At 39.2% G+C, this 21,657-nt stretch overlaps 1 protein-coding gene across 1 annotated transcript; it reads right to left on the bottom strand.

Annotated features, from left to right (window-relative positions):
* On the bottom strand, positions 1–21,407 carry me2 (malic enzyme 2, NAD(+)-dependent, mitochondrial). Its single transcript, XM_088336104.1, has 15 exons — positions 21,268–21,407; positions 17,946–18,079; positions 12,108–12,241; positions 11,880–12,029; positions 7,695–7,770; positions 7,449–7,610; positions 7,163–7,376; positions 6,199–6,296; positions 6,004–6,117; positions 5,329–5,440; positions 5,122–5,264; positions 3,755–3,857; positions 3,610–3,680; positions 2,123–2,221; positions 1–1,986 (listed from the first exon to the last, which is right to left on the bottom strand). Exons 2-15 carry the CDS (start codon positions 18,060–18,062, stop codon positions 1,828–1,830), a joined length of 1,752 nt encoding a protein of 583 aa, XP_088192230.1. The 5' UTR covers positions 18,063–18,079; positions 21,268–21,407; the 3' UTR covers positions 1–1,827.
* Positions 21,408–21,657: the final 250 nt, after the last annotated feature.

Raw genomic sequence — 21,657 nt, 5'->3', positions numbered from 1 at the left:
TTCTCTGCAAACATAGGGTAAGGCCATTTTACTATTTAGCACAAAATAAACATTGTATGACACTGCAAGTACACACAGGTACACAGACAACAATAAGAGAGTGACAACATGGAACAAAAATGGATTTACATTTCAGGAGACAAAGTAAATACATTTTAAAGGGTACGGCGATAAACACTGTATTCTGAATCCATCATTCACAATAAAAAACTTACTGTGTATAATAACATTTAGTAGCATTTGACATTAGAATAGAAGCGAAAGTAAAATTGTCCAAATGTCCATGACAATGCCAAATTTATATAATATAAATAGGTTTGTGTTTCCCCTTTGGAACATGAGGTTGGCATAAATTCAGTGCGTGAGGTTACAGTGACTGACATACAGTGCTTTAGACAACTATAGACGTTAATAATTTCAACCGCTGGCAATGAATTAGTTCAGCAACATGAGGCAATATGTTAAGAAATATTTTGTTAAAGAATCATCTAAGCACGTTAAGGAAATTAGAAAAATAGATCATATTTTACTCTTTCCCCTAATGAGTTAGCAAAAATAACTGCTATGCGCTGTAGAAATCTGCAAAGTACAGGAAATACATTAGGCGATCACACTGGTACTTCAAATGTTTAAACAGGTTACAAAAGACCTGCTCTAGTCTTCATTTTTTTAGAACATAGTTAGAAAAACTAATTTGGAGTGTGTAATTAAGAGGAAACAATGTACCCGAAGGTGAGTCGGCAGAGAGCTCCAAAACAGGAACACACAAAAAACTTGCACGTTTAAAAGGATCATGATTATTAAGTAAGAAAGCGGATGTTTGTACTATGGTGGTTTTGCTCTAAAACCTCAGGGAAGATTGATAATGCTATTTAAAATACAACACAGAATACAATAATTCAACAAAGCTAAGTATGGATAAACTTGGATGTTGCTCATCCACATTTAATTTTTTACTTGGGGTGATTTTTTTTCCAGGAAAGAACAAAATAACATATTCAATATAACATGGAGACAAAAATGTATCCAATAAAGCAAATGCTACCAATGTAAATTTCATTATGTATTTGTCATTTTAGATGCACCATAAGACCTTACTTTTCCCTATTCTGTATATCAATTATCTGGTAAAATATCTACCCAATTTAATCAAATGCTTGGGACAGAAAAAGTTCATTTTGTGCGTCAAAAAGCCTTGGACTACATACTTGTGATCCCCTTTTTCACCACTACAGAGGGCACGTGTAAAATGTATCGTGGTCGGTGTAACAAACTAAAATGCCCCCTCTTCCCATGGCAACTGTTTTGCTCAGTTGTTCTTTGTGTAATAATTCATTAAAACTAACGTAATTTCTGCGCTATTAGGCACACCTAAAAACTCCAAGTTGGTCAGAAATACGAAGGTGCGCCTTGTATACCGCAAAATAGGGTGACTAAAATTGGAAATACAGATAATATTTATTATCAATATTTATTACCATCATCAGATAAACAAAAGAGTTCTTTCCGTTGTCGTTTATAGCGGTTAGGTTTTGGCGCTCTCAACACCGAAACCGTGTTTCGCGATTTTTGGTCAGCGACAAATATTGACTGATCAAATACTGCATTAATATACATATCATAAATGTATAAAATGTGCAACGATTATGCACATATTATTTGGTAGCTCTTACGTTTCTTTTAATTTAATGTGTGTTATAGTCCAGTGCACTGTATACAGTACATAAAAAACAAATGGCAAAATACTTTTTTGGGAGTGCCTTATAATCCGGTGTATCTTACAGTAAGAGAAAATACGGTAAATGAGGAGTGGGTGTAATTTAGTTACTAGACTTGGGGGCTGAAGCTGACCCCCGGCCAGTCATAGGTATCAGGGAGGAAGGAGTCATAGTTAGTATTCCACACCGTAGCGTGCACAAAAGCATTTTTGTCCAGTGGCTCTGGGTAGCGAAAGGCCATGCCTTTGGCGTACACGTACTCCACCACCTGCATGTACACACATATGGTACACATTTTCAAAAGCACTTAGCAACAATGCTGATGATGTCAGAACGGGCCAACATAAAATGAAGGCAAAAATGTGCCATGTGAAGCAAGATAAGAAAGAGTAAAAATGTCTTGCCTTAACAGCCATCTGAAGAGAAACTTCTCGAATGTTAGACAAAGGGGGGTACAGTCGACCTTCTTCCAGTTCCTTGTCGGTCAGCTGCTCTGCCAGCGTCTGGAAACCCAAGCAGGTTGAAAATAGGCTTCAAAGTCATTTTGTCATCATCTAATTTGTTTTACTAATGTATGAGTTCAATTACTATTTAAACGCGTTTTAGTGATCAGGAAGATGTGTTTAATAGCTATATTAGGTTTACAAAGATGCTTTTGGAAGGCTGGGAACAGATTAATTGGTTTTCAGTTATTTCGTATAGGAAAAATCCACTCAAGATACGAGCAATTCTACATAAGAGCACGATCCGGGAGCGAATGAATCTCGTATGTAAAGGTATCCGGGTATTTATTGTGTGTGAACGCCTATAAATAGATCAAAATCTGGCACAATACTATAGCGACTTCCTTCTGGACTGCTAAGGGAATATGAAAGATAAAAAAATTCAAGATTAAATACGAGTCATGTTATGTTTATATGCATAGTCCTTAATCACAAGAAGTCTCAAAGGGCTGTACAGAAGATACACAGACATCATCACCATGAAATATAGGTAATAACAGAATGTCTAGTTGTCAGATGTTACAATAAAGTAGTGGCCAGAAATTAGAAAGTGCGCCTAATAACCCAGTGCGCGTTATACAAAGCAAAGAAGGATAAGATTGCGATTGCATACGGTATTTACAAGGTTTTATGGTATACTACCGTTCTTGTGCAATGATCGATCAATTGAAAACGTCACTGACTGTATTTGCAAAACATTGAATGCAACAGATATTGAACCAAGCGATACATATGGGAACCACTAGGGAGTGTAAAAGTTTTGGATTAGATGTTTAGATTAGGTTTGGATTATATAAAGTTTTGATTAGATATATTAAATTAGGTTTAGATAGAATTGAAAGATTAGATAAATAAAATAAATTAGATTGAACAGATAATTTAAATAAATTAGTTAAATTCATTCAGACTTAGATGAGATATGGATAAGATTTGGATACAATTTGGATAAGATTTACTGTAGATATAATTTACATTAGGCATTGCGGCTTGGTGGTTAGCGCGCTGCCCCGCGGTGCAGAGGTTCAGGGTTCATATGCCTCCCTGTTCCTGTGTGGGTTTCCTCCGAGTACTCCGGTTTCCTCCCACATTCCAAAGACATGCATGTCAGGTTGATTGTCCGGTCCAAATTGTCCTTAGGTGGGAATGAGCAAGTGAGTTGTCCGTCACTGTGTGCCCTGCGACTGGCTGGCAACCAGTTCAGGGTGTCCCCTGCCCACTGCCCAAAAAATGGCTGGAATGGGCTCCAGCACTACTGAGGATAAGTGGTAAAGATAATGTGTGGATGGATGTGTTGATTCTGATTATATTCAGATTAGATTTAAATTTAGATGAGATTAGGAGGTGCTAAATAATACACTGTTCCTTTAACAAACTCATGGATAACAGACCTTTGCAGCCTCCAAAAACACAGTGTCACTGATGTGACGTACTCCGCTCAGGATAACGGCCAGAGCCACACCTGCCACCCACAAAAACAACATGAGTCTATATAACCAACTAAACTCCAGAGCGCATTTTCTTTGTGTTGCTTACCTGGAAAGATGTACGCGTTGTTGCCTTGCCCAGGAGTGAAGACTCGTCCGTCACTCAGAGTCACCGGGTCGAATGGACTTCCGCTGGCAAAAAGGCATCTACCCTGCGGGTGTATGTTGAGTTGTTAGAAAATTAACAAGTCAGCTTGGCAATTTGGCCTCAATGTAATATCTCTGGTTATTTAAAAAAACAACGTTTTTTTTTTTTTGCAGCTTCCATTTTTAGAAGACAACGTTAGTTTTTATTTTGTCAAATATTTACAATGCATAAAAGTCAATACATTTTCTGAGATAATTGTTAGTTATGTAGTGCTGTTACATAGTAATTTCTAAAACCTCATACAATAACTGTGGCAGCTGAGATGTAATGGTCTGCGGCTATAAAATATTTTGCTCCCAAGATACAAGTTTCTTCTTCTGGTGTAATATTGAAACACTGCAAAGAGGATTGCATTGAATGCCAGGGTCGTTTGTTATTTTAACTGTTATTGCTCAATGATTCGACTATTATGTTTATTATTGTCCCCATTAGACAATAATGTTGCTGTTTTTTGATTCCACAGACTTTAGGGTGAATCTGCTTTTTATAATCTGGGAGATTAAGGGGGAGACCTTTAAATTAGATTTGGAATGTCAGAACTTTGAAAGCTGTTTGTACTGTCCTCTCCTGTTCTCCTTGCTACTCCAACAATCATTTGACTTTTTCCTATTCTATTTGGCCACTAGATGTCCCTGTATTTTGTAGTGCAACCAAAAACAAGCTACAAAGCACAAGGAAGAATACAAACTAAGGAGACTCAAAAGTGACCAAAATGCACATTTCTTCTTATTATTTTGCCCGAGCATTTCACAAGGTTTTTGGTTTTGGGGCTACCCATAGCAGCAAGATGGAAATCATGTCAGCTACGAGTATTTAAAACCAATGTACATTTATATAAAAGCTCATGTATTTTTGCTTATTTTACAAACAACAGATTTTTTGGATGAATAGAAGTATTTGAGAAACAAAAAAAACACATTTCATTTTATAATGATCTACCAACCAAGTTTTATTTTTCGATTATTAAGGTTTGGCCCAAAGTATTTGGTAACTACTAATGCTAGCGTAAGAATCGTTAATTGTGCCCACCAATGCTAGCGGCAGCATAGGTGAAGCCGGGCGCTAATGTAAGCAGCCAGGTCAGCGACGCTAATGCTAATGGCCGCATTGGCGAACCTAACCACTCACTCAACAAGCAGCTCTATAAGAGCAATTATCGCCTGATATTCGTCAGCGACACAAAAACAGTGTTTTCGTCTTTTTTCCCCCTTAGAAAATCCCTAAAGATAGACTCAATTTACAGATGAGATAATTTTCCAAAGGCGTACATTTGTAAGCATGTAAGCATCTTCTGCGGTACACTCCGCTTTGGCAGTAGGGTTGCTCAGCGCGAAGATTATAGGGCGCTCATTATTGGCCCCCATGGACTTGATAACATCGTGGCTGAACAGTCGTCCGGCTCCCGCGACGCCTGCCGGGTCGAAGATGAACGATTTAGGTTAGCATCTGAGATTTAAATTGATTGTCTTTCTTACCGATGATGGCTGTTGGTTTGATCATGTTGACGGCATCTAGAAAGCTGTGAACCTCACCAGGACTATCATGAACAAACCCTTCCTGGTTGAGGTCAGTTGGCTGCGGCCTTCCCTGTAGACACAACCAAACTTGTGTATATTTATGTGCAGATATATTCTGATTATAAAATGTTTGTTAGTGTTTAAGTTTACAGTTTATTACAAAGATTGATTCTTCACTAAGAAATGTATAACGCACATGCTTTAGTCTTTTTCAACAAGGATCAAATCCTGTTCGTTATCTGCTAAGCTAACTTGAAAGAAGCAAAAGCAGGATAATAAAAATATTTCGATCTTACAAGTCTTCAATGTTGAAATTAAGTCAGTTATGTTTGCAGTAATGTGTCATTTGTGAACAAAACTGCTCTAAGAGGGCTCTTTAAAGTAAACAACGGAAGCTGACTTCCCCCTAATTAGGACCTGGCTCATTTTGAGACTCTTTTCTGTCCTCTCGCTTGTTCCTTTTGTTTCATGGAGGCTAAAATATGTGTGGTGTTGTAGCAATGCAGGAGTGTCGAAAATATAAAAAACATAAGCAACCCAAATTTGTACCATTAGGTGTTTAAATGACATTGCGAGTCATAACAATGCTTTGTGACGACAACAGAAAGCAACACGGACGGCTTCTGTGCTGACCTTTATGAGCAAGCCGTCTTTGTCGAACATCCAGATCTTTTCCCTGGCATCCGCCTGTGACATGCCCGACTCCATCATGGCCATTACAATCAGATTTGCGATGCCGAGGGCCGCCTACGGTAGCCACCCAGACGTATGTATGGAATTAGTAAATTGATTATTTTGAAAAAGATTGATAGGGGACCATTGTTTTACCTCTCCAGCACCAAGGAAAAGCACTTTGTGTTCAGTGATGGGCTTGTCTGTGGCTCTCTGAGCTGCGAGCAGACCAGCAAGGGCCACAGCGGCAGTGCCTACAATAACAAATTTACAAAAAATATTCACAACAGGTATGCAAAACCAAAACTCTTCAAATAGCACACAAACACTGAATAATTTCCTCTATACCTGAAACTTAAAAAGTAGTGTTGTTTTTTCCCCCTAATTTTTATGAAAACATGTCCCTGAGTTTGTGATTTTCATCTCAGTATTTTTCTAAATCCCAGTCAAACCTTCAGTTTTCAATCACCAATGATAAAAAGAGCAGCCAGGATAATATAAAATTCAGTAAAGGAGAAGTCAACACACCATGTCTATGTTCAATTAATTGGTAGCTTCATTGAACAGTGAATTAATTACTCTTATTTGGAGTCAAATAAAGGATATTGCCTACATGAGCAAGAAGACACACTGGCGTAACTGCCAGATTTCTGGTAGTTAAAAAGTAGCCAACAATGCGGTAAAAAACACTGCAGACATCAGTCACTCGAAGACTCATTCCCATTCAGAATCGTAGTGCATCCAAGAATTGGAAATTGCCCCCAACCTTACTAATGAGTTGAAGCAGGTCCCATTAAAAAAGGTAACAACAGGAGGCCAGGGGAACCTACAGCTCTGAGAGCCGAAAATCTTGTTAGGGGACCAAATACTTATTTTGAAACATAATTTGCAAATCATTTATTACAAAAATAATGTGATTAACAATATATGAATTTTTTTCTAATTCCGTCTTTAATGTTTGAGGTATACTTTTGACGGCAATTACAGGCCTCACTTATTTTTTTACATGGAAGCACAATTGGTAGTTGACAATATCATTTTTCCTTCCACACCAAGTAACTATTTAAAACTTTAACCCTTTTCAATGAATGTATTCCTCGAGTTTTTCCAGCACGTGTACCTTGGATATCGTCGTTGAAAGTGCAGTACTTCTCCCTGTACTTCCTGAGAAACCGGAAGGCGTTGTGGTTGCCAAAGTCCTCAAACTGGATCAGCGTGTCCTGGCCGTATTTGTCCACCACGGCCTCCATAAACTCGTCGATGAGGTCATCATAAGCCTGGGAGCGGTCTCTTCTCTGGTAGAGGCCCATGTAGAGAGGATCCTTGAGGAGGGTCTACTTGACGGGGAAAACGGGTGTTGAACAATCGGGGCTTATGCCTCTAGACTTGACGGAGGGGCTTCTCACCTCGTTGTTTGTGCCAACGTCAATCACGACAGGCAGGCACTTCTCAGGTCTGATGCCAGCACATGCAGTGTATAAGCAGAGTTTTCCAACAGGGATTCCCATGCCATAAACGCCAAGGTCCCCCAGGCCGAGGATACGCTCTCCATCGGTCACCACAACCGCCTACAAAAGTCAAGCGCCAAGCGACATGGATTTGTATATGACACAACTTCCATTCTTCTCCAAACTTGAAGAGAAAATACTCACGCACACATTGGTCTCCGGCCAGTTGTCCAAAATGGAACGGATGTGGCCTTTATCCAGAATGGAGATAAACAAGCCCCTGAAAGCATAACAATTAAGAAGTCTTCATATTTTCTGGGTTTTTTTCTTAAAGCATATAGTAGGTGGTAGCAATGTGTGCGTAAGGACCACACTTGATTTAAAAAGGCGGATTTTTATTTTATTTGTTGTTAACTCACTTCAGTTTGTGTAAGCACTGTCGAAATTGAACCTTTAAAGTCTTAAAGTCTACACCTACTTTTACTTAGAGTAGGCTTATTTTTTCAATTACTTGTACGGAACACTTTGTTTAAGGTGGGTATGAAAATCATTCAGACCTCTTGAAATCCTCCACTCACAGTCATTGCAAAGATTTGCCAAAATCAAAAAAGGTTAATTGGTTTCTCAATAATGAACACTCATCAGTAGGGTTCCAAAGGCTTGGAAAGTTTCCGGAAATATTGGAAATTTATCAGGTAAATTTCGGAAACTTTCAACAGCTCGGAAATTTTGGAAATATTGGGATTTTTATTTGACAAATTCTTTTTAACGATATTTTATATTTTGATTCACAATTTCACAAGGAATTTATGACAGGTGCAGGACCACCAGGCTCCGCAATAGTCTAGTCCCCCTGGCCATTAGACTGTTAAATGGTCAATCTAACATATAGTTAACTTAAATCTAAACGGCTGCTAATCTGACTTTTTGCACTACTGGCAGTTTTTTTTTATAGCTTGCCACTCCTTGCACATTGCTCTCTGCACTATTGTAATTACAGCGTTATTGTTACAGTGTTAATGTTACTGTGTACCGGACTTGTTAACCTGACTGCCCATTTTGCACATCTGGTTAGCTACTCTTCTTGCACTATCGGCACTATGGTAAAATACTATACGTAGCCAAAATACAATACAACATTATTTATATCTGTACATTCAAGGAAACTGTGGGGGTCAGATGCATCGACATTTCGTTCTGTATACACGTGTACTAGAATGACAATAAAGTAGATCTGAATCTGAATCTGAATCTGAATGAAACCAATTAGTTGTTTTTTTTACTGCTGAAATCAGCCTTTTATAATCTGACCTAATTGGAAGCTGATGTCATCCTGCCAAGATCACAGTGATTTCGCAAGGAGAATATGATAGAGTCCACGAAAAGGTTATGAATCTGATCCAGTCATCAGACTGTGTTACACTGGTATCAGATGGTTGGTCTAACATTCGCGGGGAAGGAATAATTAACTTTATTGCCTGTACACCTCAACCAGTTTTCTTCAAATGCATTGATACAAAGGACAATAGACATACTGGTGCCTACATTGCAGATCAGCTAAAAACTGTCATAGAAGAAATAGGGCCCAACAAAATGTACGCAACTGTAACGGACAATGCAGCAAATATGAAATCTGCATGGACCGAAATTAGGGAAGCCTAATCACACATTACACCCATTGGATGTTCAGCTCATGGGCTAAATCTACTTCTTGGGAACATAATGTCCACACCAACCCTACAAGCAATATACAGTAGGGCAAAAAAGATAGCAAAATTTGTCAGAAATAAACAAATAGTGTCTGCCACCTTCGCAGAGAAATTAAAGCAGAAAGGAAAACCCACTTCTTTAAAATTCCCTGTCGTTACAAGGTGGGGTTCCACAGTGATTATGGATGGAAAAGAGTCTCTGCAAGAAATGGCAATCATGGACTCTTTGGACATTGCGGGAGATATCAGAAAAACAATATTAGACAATTATATATTTTGGGCACGCATCACTTCCTGTTTGTCAATCTAGAACCCATAACCAGTGCCATTGCACAAGTGGAGAGTGACAGTGCTCGCCTCTCCGATGTCTACAGGCTTTTTCATAACATAAAGCTGAAAATCATTGAGGCTCTACCAACTTTCCCCTTGCAGCGACAAGAGGAAAAGAAAATTCGAGACTATATTGAGAAACGACAACAAAATTTTGTCACACCTATTCACAAACTAGCATTCATGCTTGATCCACAGTTTCAGAACAGCAACTTACAGGATGATGATGATCATACAGAAGGCATAGCTCTCCAGGAAGAAGAAATCGGCAGGTGCTACACTGAAATAAGTAAATTGGCAGAACATCTCCATCTAGACCAAGGAAAAGTTTTTGCAAGCCTTGCCAAGTTTAGAGCTAAAGATGGCCTTTGGAAGGGAGAAGGGGTATGGGCCTCTGCTAAACATGTGTCGCCACCAACCTGGTGGAAGGGCCTATGTGGTATTGAAGCTGTCTCACCAATTGCAACAATTCTTCTCCAAATTCCTCCCAGTTCGGCATCATCTGAACGCAACTGGTCTTTATTTGGCAATATCCACACCAAAACACGCAACAGACTAACGAATGACAGAATACAGATGCTGTTTTCTGTAAGGGCTAACCTTGGACTGTTTGAAGCCAGCTCTGATAACACTAGTCTCCTTGAGGAATCACACATAAATGAAGCCTATGACACAGACGATGAGGATGAAACGTCAGACATGGAAATGATGAACTAGTTACTAATAAGTGTTCTGGACCTGATAATTAAGCTACTACAGTTCTTAAATCTTTTATTAGGTCAAAAATTCATAATTTATTGTTTGTTCAGCAAGTTATATAAGCGATGATTATGGTAGATTTGAGGCAATTTTAGCAAAGTTAGACGGTTAGACCTAATTATTTGTTGGGAATTTTCAAATAAACATATTTCACAAAAAGTTATTTTTTCTGTGTTTTTTTTGTTCATTCTGCCAATTCTTATACTGTCAGCATTGCAGCTTTTAGACTTATGTGTATTATAAATCAAGACTTTATTTGCAATTGTTATTAATAAAACAAAAGACAAAGCAATACGTCCTGAATATTCCCAACATTTCCCAAAATTCCGGAAAATTTCCAGGGAAATTTCCCTAAATTGAAAATTCCGGGAATTTTGCAACCCTACTCATCAGCCTCCATCAGGACAAAAAAAGAAATTTGGAAATGTTAGACGATGTATTAAAAAAGAATAACTGAAATATCACACTGAAGTATTCAGACCATTTGCTCAGTGTTGAGTAAATTTTTTTCTTGGGAATGATGCAACGAGTTTTTCACACGAGTATTTGGGGATGCTCTGCCATCCTTCCTCTGAGGTTGGATAGCGAATGCTGGTCCCAGTTATTTCTCGAGAGATGCTAAATTGGTGTTAGTTTAGGGCACCGGTGTTGTGGAATTCCCTTCCCCCTGAGATCCGATCTGCAACCTTGGTGGAAATGTTTAAATCTAGGCTTAAAACTCACTTCTACTCTATAGCATACGAATAACCTAAACTTCTTATATGTAATACCTTGTGAAGCCCTTAGAGACTAATTGTGATTAAGGGCTATACAAATAAAAATGACTTGACTTGACTTGACTCTGGCCAGGCCAGTCATGAACAGTGAAAGTTGTTCAAAAGCTATTCCTTTGTTTTTTTTACTGTGTGCTTATGCAGCATATGTTTTATATGACCCTATTGTTTTTCTCCGTTGTAAGTCATTACCATTAATTGTTCTTAGAAAAACTCAGTGAACCAATATATCTATCTATATATATATATATATATATATATATATATATAAAATTCTCAAAGTTTAAAACAGCTAAACTAAGCCATTGCAACAGGACTGGCTGTGCAAGGGCTCTCAGATGGTCTCATCAGCCCCCCTTTAGCTCACTCTTGATTCAATCACATCTGATCCCATTTCAAAATTCACATGAGAAATTTTCAGTATTTGTCTCGATTTAACACATTTAATTCTTGGTAGAACAAGAAGGAAAATGACATACAGTAACTGGGATATGTATACAGTATTGTGATTCCCACAATGTGCTAATTTATAAATTGACCAACAAATGATTGTTATAACCATGTAAGATATGATAATTTGTTTAATTGATGGATAGCTCAAGCAACCACATTTATTTTGGGCACAGGTTTCTGATATGCCTTTTGTGTCAACCTGTCATCCATTTTATCTTTTTAGGCGATTTGTTTATTTTGTAATGTGATGTTTGTTGCAACATGATTGAAAAGAAAAAATAAATGTGAAAATAGTAAATACAATGTTCAGCAGGCAGACCATACGCTGAGCGGTATGTGAATTGAGTAGTTGATCGAGTCCTTACTTAGGTCGCCTGAAAATGTGTCCATACTGCGTGCAGGCCAGACCAACAGTGGGAGTGTAGACGATGGGCATGAGTTCCTCAATGTCTTCCATCAGCACTCTGTAAAACAGTCTCTCGTTTCTCTCCTGGATGCCCATTAAGTAGATGTACCTTAACGGGAGAAATTCCATTTAAAACTGTTATCTTTTGTTTTTGTTTTTTTCAATGTTTGGCGCAATAGTTCTTTACTTTTCAAGAGGATCGGTCATTTTCTTGAGATTGTTCTGGAAACGCATAGCCTGAAGATCTTGCGTTTCTACTTTGGGAGGCAGCAAGCCATGTAGGCCTAAAATCTGTCGCTCTTGTAAAGAAAAGGCCATTCCCTTGGGAAACACAGTGAGTACAGTATAACGCATTAAAAAAAATAAAAATAAAAAAAAAATATATATATATATATATATATATATATATATTACAGCAACATATTAATTAATGTTGACATTTAAAAGAGGACTTAACATTTTTGTCTCATTCGCCGAATGTATTGTATATTTTGTCAGTCTTCCTCAGATTTCCACTTGAATCAATAGATACCTCACCTCAATTACATCTCTACTCCCAGACAATTTCCCTTAAAAGAAGTTTCCGATCAAGAGTCACTCTCATCGACCTTTTTCTGTTCCTTGAAAAGTGTATTTGACAAAAACATATTGTATCACTTAAAGCAGCGATCACACCTGCTGGCACCAGGCAGGCCCCTAAGAACACCAGAGTAGCCCAAAGACTGCTTCTGAAAATAACTCACCAGTGCTGCGTTATTGTGATTTTCTAGTAACATTTTTTTGTGGTTAACGGAGTCTATTAATAATAATAATAATAATGCATTTTATTTAAAAGCGCCTTTCAGGCCACCCAAGGACACTGTACAAACAATGAAAGAAAAGAAATACAATTTAAAAAGTTGTAAACGAAATAATAAATAAAAACAAGACATAAAATCATAAAAACATAAGAAATGAAGAAGCTATGTGTTGTAGGCAGTCCTGAACAGGTGTGTTTTTAGACGGGACTTAAAAGTGGAGAGAGGTGTGCAGTTTTGGAGGTCCGGAGGTAGATTGTTCCAAAGCTTGGGAGCAGCGCGACTGAAGGCTCTGGCTCCCATGGTGCTCAGATGGGCAGGGGGCACTGACAGTCGGAGGGAGGACGAGGATCTGAGGGAGCGAGTGGGGACGTGCACCTGGAGAAGGTCGGACAGGTAAGGAGGAGCCAGGTTGTGAATGGCCATATATGTATATAAGATGAGTTTGTAGCTGATGCGATGCTGAACAGGAAGCCAGTGTAGCTGTTGGAGAACGGGGGTGATGTGCTGCTGGGAAGATGTTTTTGTGATGATGCGAGCAGAGGCGTTTTGAACCAGCTGAATTTTATGGAGGGACTTTTGGGGAAGGCCGAAGAGGAGAGCGTTGCAGTAGTCAAGGCGGGATGTGACAAGACTGTGGACGAGAATAGCAGTAGTGCGGGGGGTGAGGGAAGGGCGGAGTCTGGTAATATTGCGGAGGTGGAAATAAGCAGTGCGGGTGATGGTGTTGATATGTGAGTGGAAGGTAAGCATGCTATCCAGGATGACACCCAGACTCTTGACCTGGGGGGAGGGGGACACTAAGGAGCTGTCGATGTTGAGAGAGAAGTTGTTTACTTTGGATAAAGTGGATTTGGTGCCAAGAAGGAGGAATTCTGTTTTATTGGCATTTAATTTAAGAAAGTTTGTTGTGAACCATGTTTTGAGTTCGGAAAGGCAAGAGGTGAGGGAGGGAGGTGGGAGTATGGAGTTTGGTTTGCAGGAGAGGTAGAGTTGGGTGTCATCAGCAAAGCAGTGAAAGTGGATATTAAATTTGCGGAGGATATGACCAAGAGGCAAGAGGTAGACGATGAAGAGAAGAGGACCTAAGACAGATCCCTGGGGTACACCTGTGGTGACTAGGGATGGCTTTGAGGTGAAGGATTTCAGCTGGACAAACTGAGTGCGGCCAGTGAGATAGGAATGGAACCAACTGAGGGGAGTATGGGTGAGACCAATGGAGGAGAGTCTATTGAGGAGGATAGGGTGAGAGATTGTGTCGAAGGCGGCGCTCAAGTCTAGGAGGATGAGGATGGAGACTAAACCGGAGTCGGATGCTATGAGGAGATCATTTACAATACGGATTAGGGCAGTCTCTGTGCTGTGGCGGGGGCGGAAACCAGACTGAAAGGGCTCATAGAGAGAGTGGAGGGACAGGTGCGGGTGGAGTTGAGCAGCAACAGTTTTTTCAAGGATTTTTGAAATAAATGGAAGGTTGGAGATGGGGCGGAGGTTGTCGAAGTTGTTGGGGTCAGCACCATGTTTTTTAAGTGTAGGAGTAACAGCAGCGGTTTTGAAAAGTGATGGGACAATACCAGAAGAGAGTGAGGAGTGAATAATGGCAGATATGAGAGGAAGCAGGGAAGGGAGGCAGGATTTAACAAGGGATGAAGGGAGGGGATCGAGCTGGCAAGTGGTGGGCTTGGATTTGAGTATGAGGTTGGATAATTCAGCAGTCGTGGGTGGAGCAAAACTGGAGAAGAAGTGACAAGGAGAAGGAAATTCAGATGGGGAGGGAGCAGACAGGTTTTGATGGAGTTGGTGATGAATCTTAAGGATTTTGTGATTGAAGTACTCCATTATGGAGTTGCAGGTTGCTGTGGAGTACAGGTGGAGGGGAAGAGAATTTGGTGGCTGGAGGATTTTGTTCATGACAGAGAAGAGAGTTCTTGAATTTCCTTCGTTGGAAAGGATGAGGCCGGAGTAGTAGCTGGATTTGGTTTGTGCAATTTGGTCCTTGTATTTAGCAGTATGGGTAGTGTACATGTCCTTATGGATGGTGAGGCCGGTTTTCTTATAGAGTCGCTCAAGTTGGCGGTTCTTTGATTTCATTGACCGAAGAGCGGGTGTAAACCAGGGGGCAGATGTGGAGAATGAGGCAGTCCTGGTTTTCAGGGGGGCAAGAGAATTTAGAATATTTGTGAGGCAGGTATTGTAGTGAGTGGTAAGCTCATCCGGGCTTGAAAGAGCTTCTGGGGGTGGGGAACGGTCAATAATGGAGCAGAGGGTGTCAATGTTGATATTTTTGGTATTACGAAAAGAAATGAGACGGGAGGTTTTGACAGTAGAGAGACAGAGTACGGTGTTAAAAGTGAGGAGGACATGATCAGATTCAGGAAAAACGTTGGAAGTGGGCTTGGAAGTAGAGAGGCCAGAGCAGCAAACCAAGTCCAATGTGTGGCCTTTAATGTGGGTGGGGAAGTCAATAAGGCTGTGTATCCCGAGACTCTCCAGGCAGGATGTGAAGTCTCTGGTGAGTGGCAGGTTGGGGTTGTCCATGTGAATATTGAAATCTCCTAATAAAATTAAATTTGGCGAGAGAGTGGATAAATGTGTAATTAAGCTGGAGAATTCATTGATAAAATCACTATGTGGCTTTGGGGGGCGATAAATTAAACCATACTTCCAATAATTGACATATTAGCAATACAGTAACAATAGAGATACATTATTTTAGAAATGCATATCAAACTGGTAGCCCTTTTTGCTTTTAGTAGCAAAAAATTGGATTAAAAAATTGGTGACCCCTGACTTAAAAGAAACATTGTGTATTATTTAGCGCCTCATAGTAGTAAATGAACTTAATTAATTTGAAGACAATGCAAAAATACATGAACTGTCATAAAGGTGTATTTTCTTAAATACTTGTAGGTCGAGTTATTCAAATTTATTTTACATGATATGAAATGAAATGAACTGCATTTATATAGCGCTTTTCACGTCAATGAAGACTTCCCAAAGCGCTTTACAGTGTGCTTCACATTTCCCAATAGCGGCCGTGCGGCCATGTAAGGTGCAATGAGGCTCTCTGAGGGTTTTGTGTGCTTTCGCCTCTCAGCTGTTGGTTTCTGGTGTCACATTTTGAAAGGCAGGAGCAGAGTATTGTCTCCAGAAAGCCACGAAGAGAAGAAGGCACATGGTGATGTTCTGTCTGTAAAAACTTCATGGTAATATGTAAGCATGAGTTTCACACACTATTCTCTAACATTTGAGGATCATTATGTTATGGGGACAAATGCATTCTAGTCGAAATGCAAAGTCATGCTGATGGAACATTTTCCACACTAGTCATTGTAATATGCTGAAAATGCATTTCAACCAGACAGCTTGAAAACTACACTTAACACTACTGCTCATTATACCAATTTGATCACAGTTGGTGAGGTGCCTGTTTACGTGAAAGGTCGGAATGTCTATTTTTAGCACCACAACACTTCTGTTCAGGTCTAAGTGGGGGATAACTAACAGAGTGAGACCAAGCCTCATTTATGGTGGCTACAGAAAGCCAAATTTGTTGCACGTTCACATAAAAACAATCTTCAACAATACAAATGCATGGCAACAAAGTGCCTGAGGTTTAAAGTTGTGATCTAAAATGATGCATGTACATCGCGTAGCTTAGAGGAGACTGTCTGCCTGATGTCTCACCAGATTTGATTTGCTGCAACCCAAGGACCTCTCCATTTACAAAGATGAGAAAGCTATTAAGGAGCCAGGAATTAAAGTGGTTATATTGAACACAGGAGAACAAAATAAGTCTGGGAAAACAAAAACAAAATGCTGAGACGTTTTGCATACTAGAGGTAACAAAAGTGAGTACATCCCTCATATTTCAGCAGAGATTTCACCATAATGTTTGATTAAACACTGAAAAAAAAAACGTTTTGACACAATAGAAGTTAGTCTGTGTAAAGCATATATAGCAGTGGAAATAATTTTAAAAACATTGATTAACTTTTTCAGTACATCATTTTTGAGAATGTAACTTGTTATAAATATATAGAATTAATATTAATGACTTTTGTGATTTTTGTTGTTATTTGCCAATATAAAGCCAACTATGCAGTCCTAGAGAGGATAAGTGGATCAGAACATGAATTAATTAATAAATATTGCATTATTTCTTTAAATTTTGATTACTAAAAAATTAAAATGAGCCCCTCTAAAATGGGGGTCTACAAGAGGGAACTGTGTGTGACCCGAGAGACAGATTTGTTCCACTGCAACAACATGAAATTACACAAGGCTAGGTGGCAGTGGCAATATCATCATTTGTGTATACACAGTATAAAACATAAGATGCTTGTTCTTTGTAATAAAAAGAATAAAGAGTTTATTCAAAATTATTAGTATTTTTTCCATGAACATCTCACCATATGCAAATAGAATTACTTGAAGTGAGGTCCCTTCTCAAGGTTTCTCTTTTTCCTCACGCTGAGGTTTTGAGTTGTTCCTTTCCCGCATGTTGGTTTAAGATCAGGTTATTGTGTAATTGTAATCATGCGCAGTCCTTTGAGACATTTTTGTGATTAAAGGCTATATAAATAAATGTGACTTGACTTTACATGCAAATAGAAAAAAATTCCCAGCTTACAAAGTTTTCATGTATTAATTTGAATATACATGGTAGGGTCGGCGGGCCTCCGTCCACCACAGGGCGCTTAATCGGTGTAATATGGACAGGTGTGTCCAATCACCCCACACCAGTCCCTCATTAGCCTCACCCTTTATAAGGACATTTTGGACAGGAACCCGTGCTGGGTGTTTTTTTTTTCTCCACCTTTGTTTTCAACCATCACCTTTTTCCAGTGCATGCTGCTTTCTGAGGCCTGTTTTTTGGTTCAGACAGTTTATTTGTTTTCTTTAACCGTTTGTTTGTTACTTTGTTGAGTCCCCCGCAAAATCACAACAGTACAATTTTTATTTATACCCACCAAAATATTTTAAAGTTATCAAATCAAGTTTTAAACACAATTTTAAAAGTGCTCATTTTAGACATTGTCATAGTCCGTAAATCAACAAAGTGATGAAAGCTGGGAGATTATTTTATCATCCTAAAGCAAAGAGGCATAACACTGGAGTAAATAAGTCACTTACCAGTAGTTACTTCACTAACATAAAGCAAAGTAAATTCTTTTGCACTCGTAACACACACCATATATATACCATGGCCAATAATGAACACTTACTTTGTTGGTGCGAGGACTGAGCATTAAGGGTTTGCCTTTCTCTTTAGTGTGTACCCATCTGCAGGTGGAGACAAATGCAGGTCTCAAAGAAAAGCTGCATCTCAACCGGGACAACATGATGGACCGTTGACAGTCTAGGAGACAAAAAGTTGAGAGAACAGAGTTAGGAGGTTACCAAGTTGGAGATAAAACAGCGACCATTAAAACATAATTTTCTTTATTTGATGCGCTTGATCGAAGCAACCAACTGAGGGCGGATGGAATTCCGGTCTAACTAGTCGATTGCTTTGAAAGCTGAGGTCAAAATCAGGAAGGAATAGATACTCGCTTCCTTTATTCCGATTTAAAATACTGTAATAGTGAATAGATCATTTTAAATACTAGCCTGTTGACAATTTTGGCAGATGACTTGATACAAATAATGTAGGTTAAGTCAAAGTGAAAAAAAAAAATCAAAGAATTTTATCAGCCAAGGATTAGAAACACTAGAGGTCTTTAATCTGCACGCCAACATCACTCATTTGATGAGCGCAAAAATAAAGCTTGGAGGGCTGGTCATAATCCTTATCTCACTGCTGTTCCACACAAAGAATGAAGGAAACGATCACGTACAAAACGGGAAGATAGTCAAGTCACGTCTATTTGTATAGCCCTTAATCACAAAGAAAGGGCTGCACATATCATGAAATGAAATGATGAAATGATCTGCATTTATATAGCGCTTTTCAAGTCAATGACTTCCCAAAGCGCCTTACATTGTGCTTCACATTTCCCAATAGCGGTTGTGATCTGTGCAGCCATGTAAGGCGCTAACCTGCTTATTGGGGGTATTGGGGTTTTCAGTGTCTTACCCAAGGACACTTCGGCATGTAACACGGGCAAGCCGGGATTTGAACTGGGATCCCTTAATCCTAAAACGATCGCTCTACCTTCTGTGCTACTGCCGCCCCTATCACAGATTATTGCAAACTACAGACTATTATAACACCATCCCCTGATCCAAAACCTACATGAGGGCAAATAATACACAGATATTGTCAATATAAAATATAGGTTATTCATATGCTATAGAACAAAAGTGTGTTTTAAGCTTAGATTTAAAATTTCCACTGAGGATGCAGATCGAATCTCAGGGGGAAGAGCATCCCACAGCACCGGGGCCTGAATGGAGAACGCTCTCGAACCTGCAAATCGCACTAGTAGACCAGCATTTTCAGAACAAAGGCTCCGGACGGGAACATAGGGGGATGTTTGAATGTCCACATTAAATTGTGTGTGTGTGCGCGCGCGCGCATGTGGCTTGAACTCTACAGACAGATTGCCAGCTAGACTAGGAAAATACGTCAGCAATTTAAGTCTGGGACTGATGTGACCAAATTTTATCTCACTTCCTCACAAGTGGAGAAAAACATATGCTTCCTGTTCAATGATACTGTACTGAATCTATACTTTTTAACAGGTTTATTTGGCAAAACACTTTTTGGCCTTAGTGTTCAGAGTCCGGTGTGTGTGTCAGGTCAATTTTGGCTAAACTCACAAACACCACCTGTTCTTTTTACAACCAAAAACATGTATTAAAACGTTGGTGTGTCACGCTTTACATGGCACAAGAGTTGCAGTATGCCATTTCTAAATTCGACATTCAAAAGGTACAACCATGCTGATCCAATGGAATCGAAAGGGACTTAGGGAATTAACACAACATTGTTTATCTCGCATTTTAAAACACCCAGTGATGCATATACAATTCTGTAGATGTAATAAAATTGCATCAGCAAAACAGGGGATAACAAAACAAGTAAATAATTTGTAAATAAAATAAAATAAAAAGCAAGAATCTTCAAGAGAGCGGAAAAAGATATACTTAAGTGTAACTCCCTTGAGTTGACACCAATGACTATATTCCCATTAAGTTAGGGTTTAGCATATGAAAGTGGAAGCTGTGGGACCCTGACTGATCAAAACACAACATTTTGTGTTTGCAGTGCACATTTGCTTAACACGCGAAAGGTTCCCGTTCCAGACCGGGTGGAAACATATGTTGGCCTGGAGAGGGATGGGCGCCACCAGGCTGTACTTGCCCAAAACACACCCAATAAATGGTGGAGAAAATGATTCGCCTTGAATGTGCATATGAAGCCGTTTCCGGTAGGAGAGGGGTCGGGAACCTTTTTGAGCCATAAAAGCAAAAAATGTTTTAAAAATAAATTGAGAGAGCCACATCATATATTCTCAGACAAAATTGAAAAAAACTGCCAAACACCCTCTCTAGACAAAAGCTAATTCTTCAGCACACTTTATTTCACTGTGTGTAATTTTATGATTTGATTAAATGTCTGATATGATAATAATGCCAAATCCTGTGTCCCAAATCAATGTAAAGATGTCATTTACAATTTGTCTTCCACCTTTAGTTAAGAGTGTTAAGGCAATTTTTTTCATGAAATTTGTCCTTAATATCGGTTTCAAAATAATGTGCATGCAAAGTTATTTTGTAAAAATGTCACAAATTACTGCAAATGATAAGCATATCATCATATTCCCTTTCGGTGTAGACTGCACTGAGCGAGGGAGAGAGAAGGAAGTGCCTTGCGCTGTCATTCTTCTGCATTAAGTTGCTCCGGCTTTATAAGGACCAAAATCGGGATGAAATCACTTGACTTTGGAACGCCACACAGAGATGTGCAATAGTTACATTTTATTTCGGAGCCATATGTAGTCATAAAAAGAGCCACACATGGCTCCCGAGCCATAGTTTCCCTGCCCCTGCTGTAGGGCTTCACTGCTTAATGGGGCTTCATTTTGCCATCAGATACACACTTGTGCTTTTTAGCAGGACAACAGTGACACTGCCACTTGAGACGGTCAAGATTCACTCAAACAAAACGGTAGTCGTAATGCTTTTCAATACCATAATGAGGCCACTTAATCGAATACGTTTTATTAGTGTTTAAGTCATGAAACAGAGGCAGGATAATTAAGCGTCTCGCGTGAATGGGGAAAGTATGGTAAAGAACTACTTGAAGCCCAGTATGCCCTTTCACATTCACAATGAATGGAGCTGCGCAATAGCAAGCTAAGTTGATAGCTTATAGCCGCCTGTCACGCGCCGTTAATGACAGCGTTCTTGACCCTGTAGACTTAATATAACAAACGACTCTAAGAGATTTAGTTTTTATACAAATGAATGACAAATTCAGGAGTGATGTTTGTTAAAAAAGAAAGCTTTGTTGAACTGACACAAGCGTACTTCATAGACGTCCATTCATCCATTCACTCTCAAAACTTCCTCAATTGCACACGTTTGTAACCGACAACCTACCTCGTTTTAGGGGAATTGTGTCAGAAGGTTTCTTTTAAAAACAATCTTTCATATTTCCATTAACTTAGCAGGCGGCTCTGCTTGACTATTCTGCTGAAGAAGCCACAGATGAGAGAAGATTGTCACTCGCGAATCAAGGAACTGGCTCGTGTAGCCAATCAGAAGAAAGGATTCACAACTGACGTTTACCGTAAGTAGCGATGTGCGCAAATCTATTACTGACAAAATTAAACACATGACACGTGAATTTACCGTACTAACATAAACATGTGTGGATATAACAGTATGTATTTTCATTTTCTTACAATGACCAAATGAATGAAAGTGTCGATAAAAACTCATATTGTTGGGATATGATATAATGAAATTGTGTGTTTAATTGCTGTTAAA

The sequence above is a fragment of the Urocampus carinirostris genome, chromosome 5, assembly GCF_059441175.1.
Source record: "Urocampus carinirostris isolate Australia breed hairy pipefish chromosome 5, RoL_Ucar_1.0, whole genome shotgun sequence".
NCBI classification, from domain to species: Eukaryota; Metazoa; Chordata; class Actinopteri; order Syngnathiformes; family Syngnathidae; genus Urocampus; species Urocampus carinirostris.
This window is presented reverse-complemented; position numbering and strand designations above follow the sequence as displayed.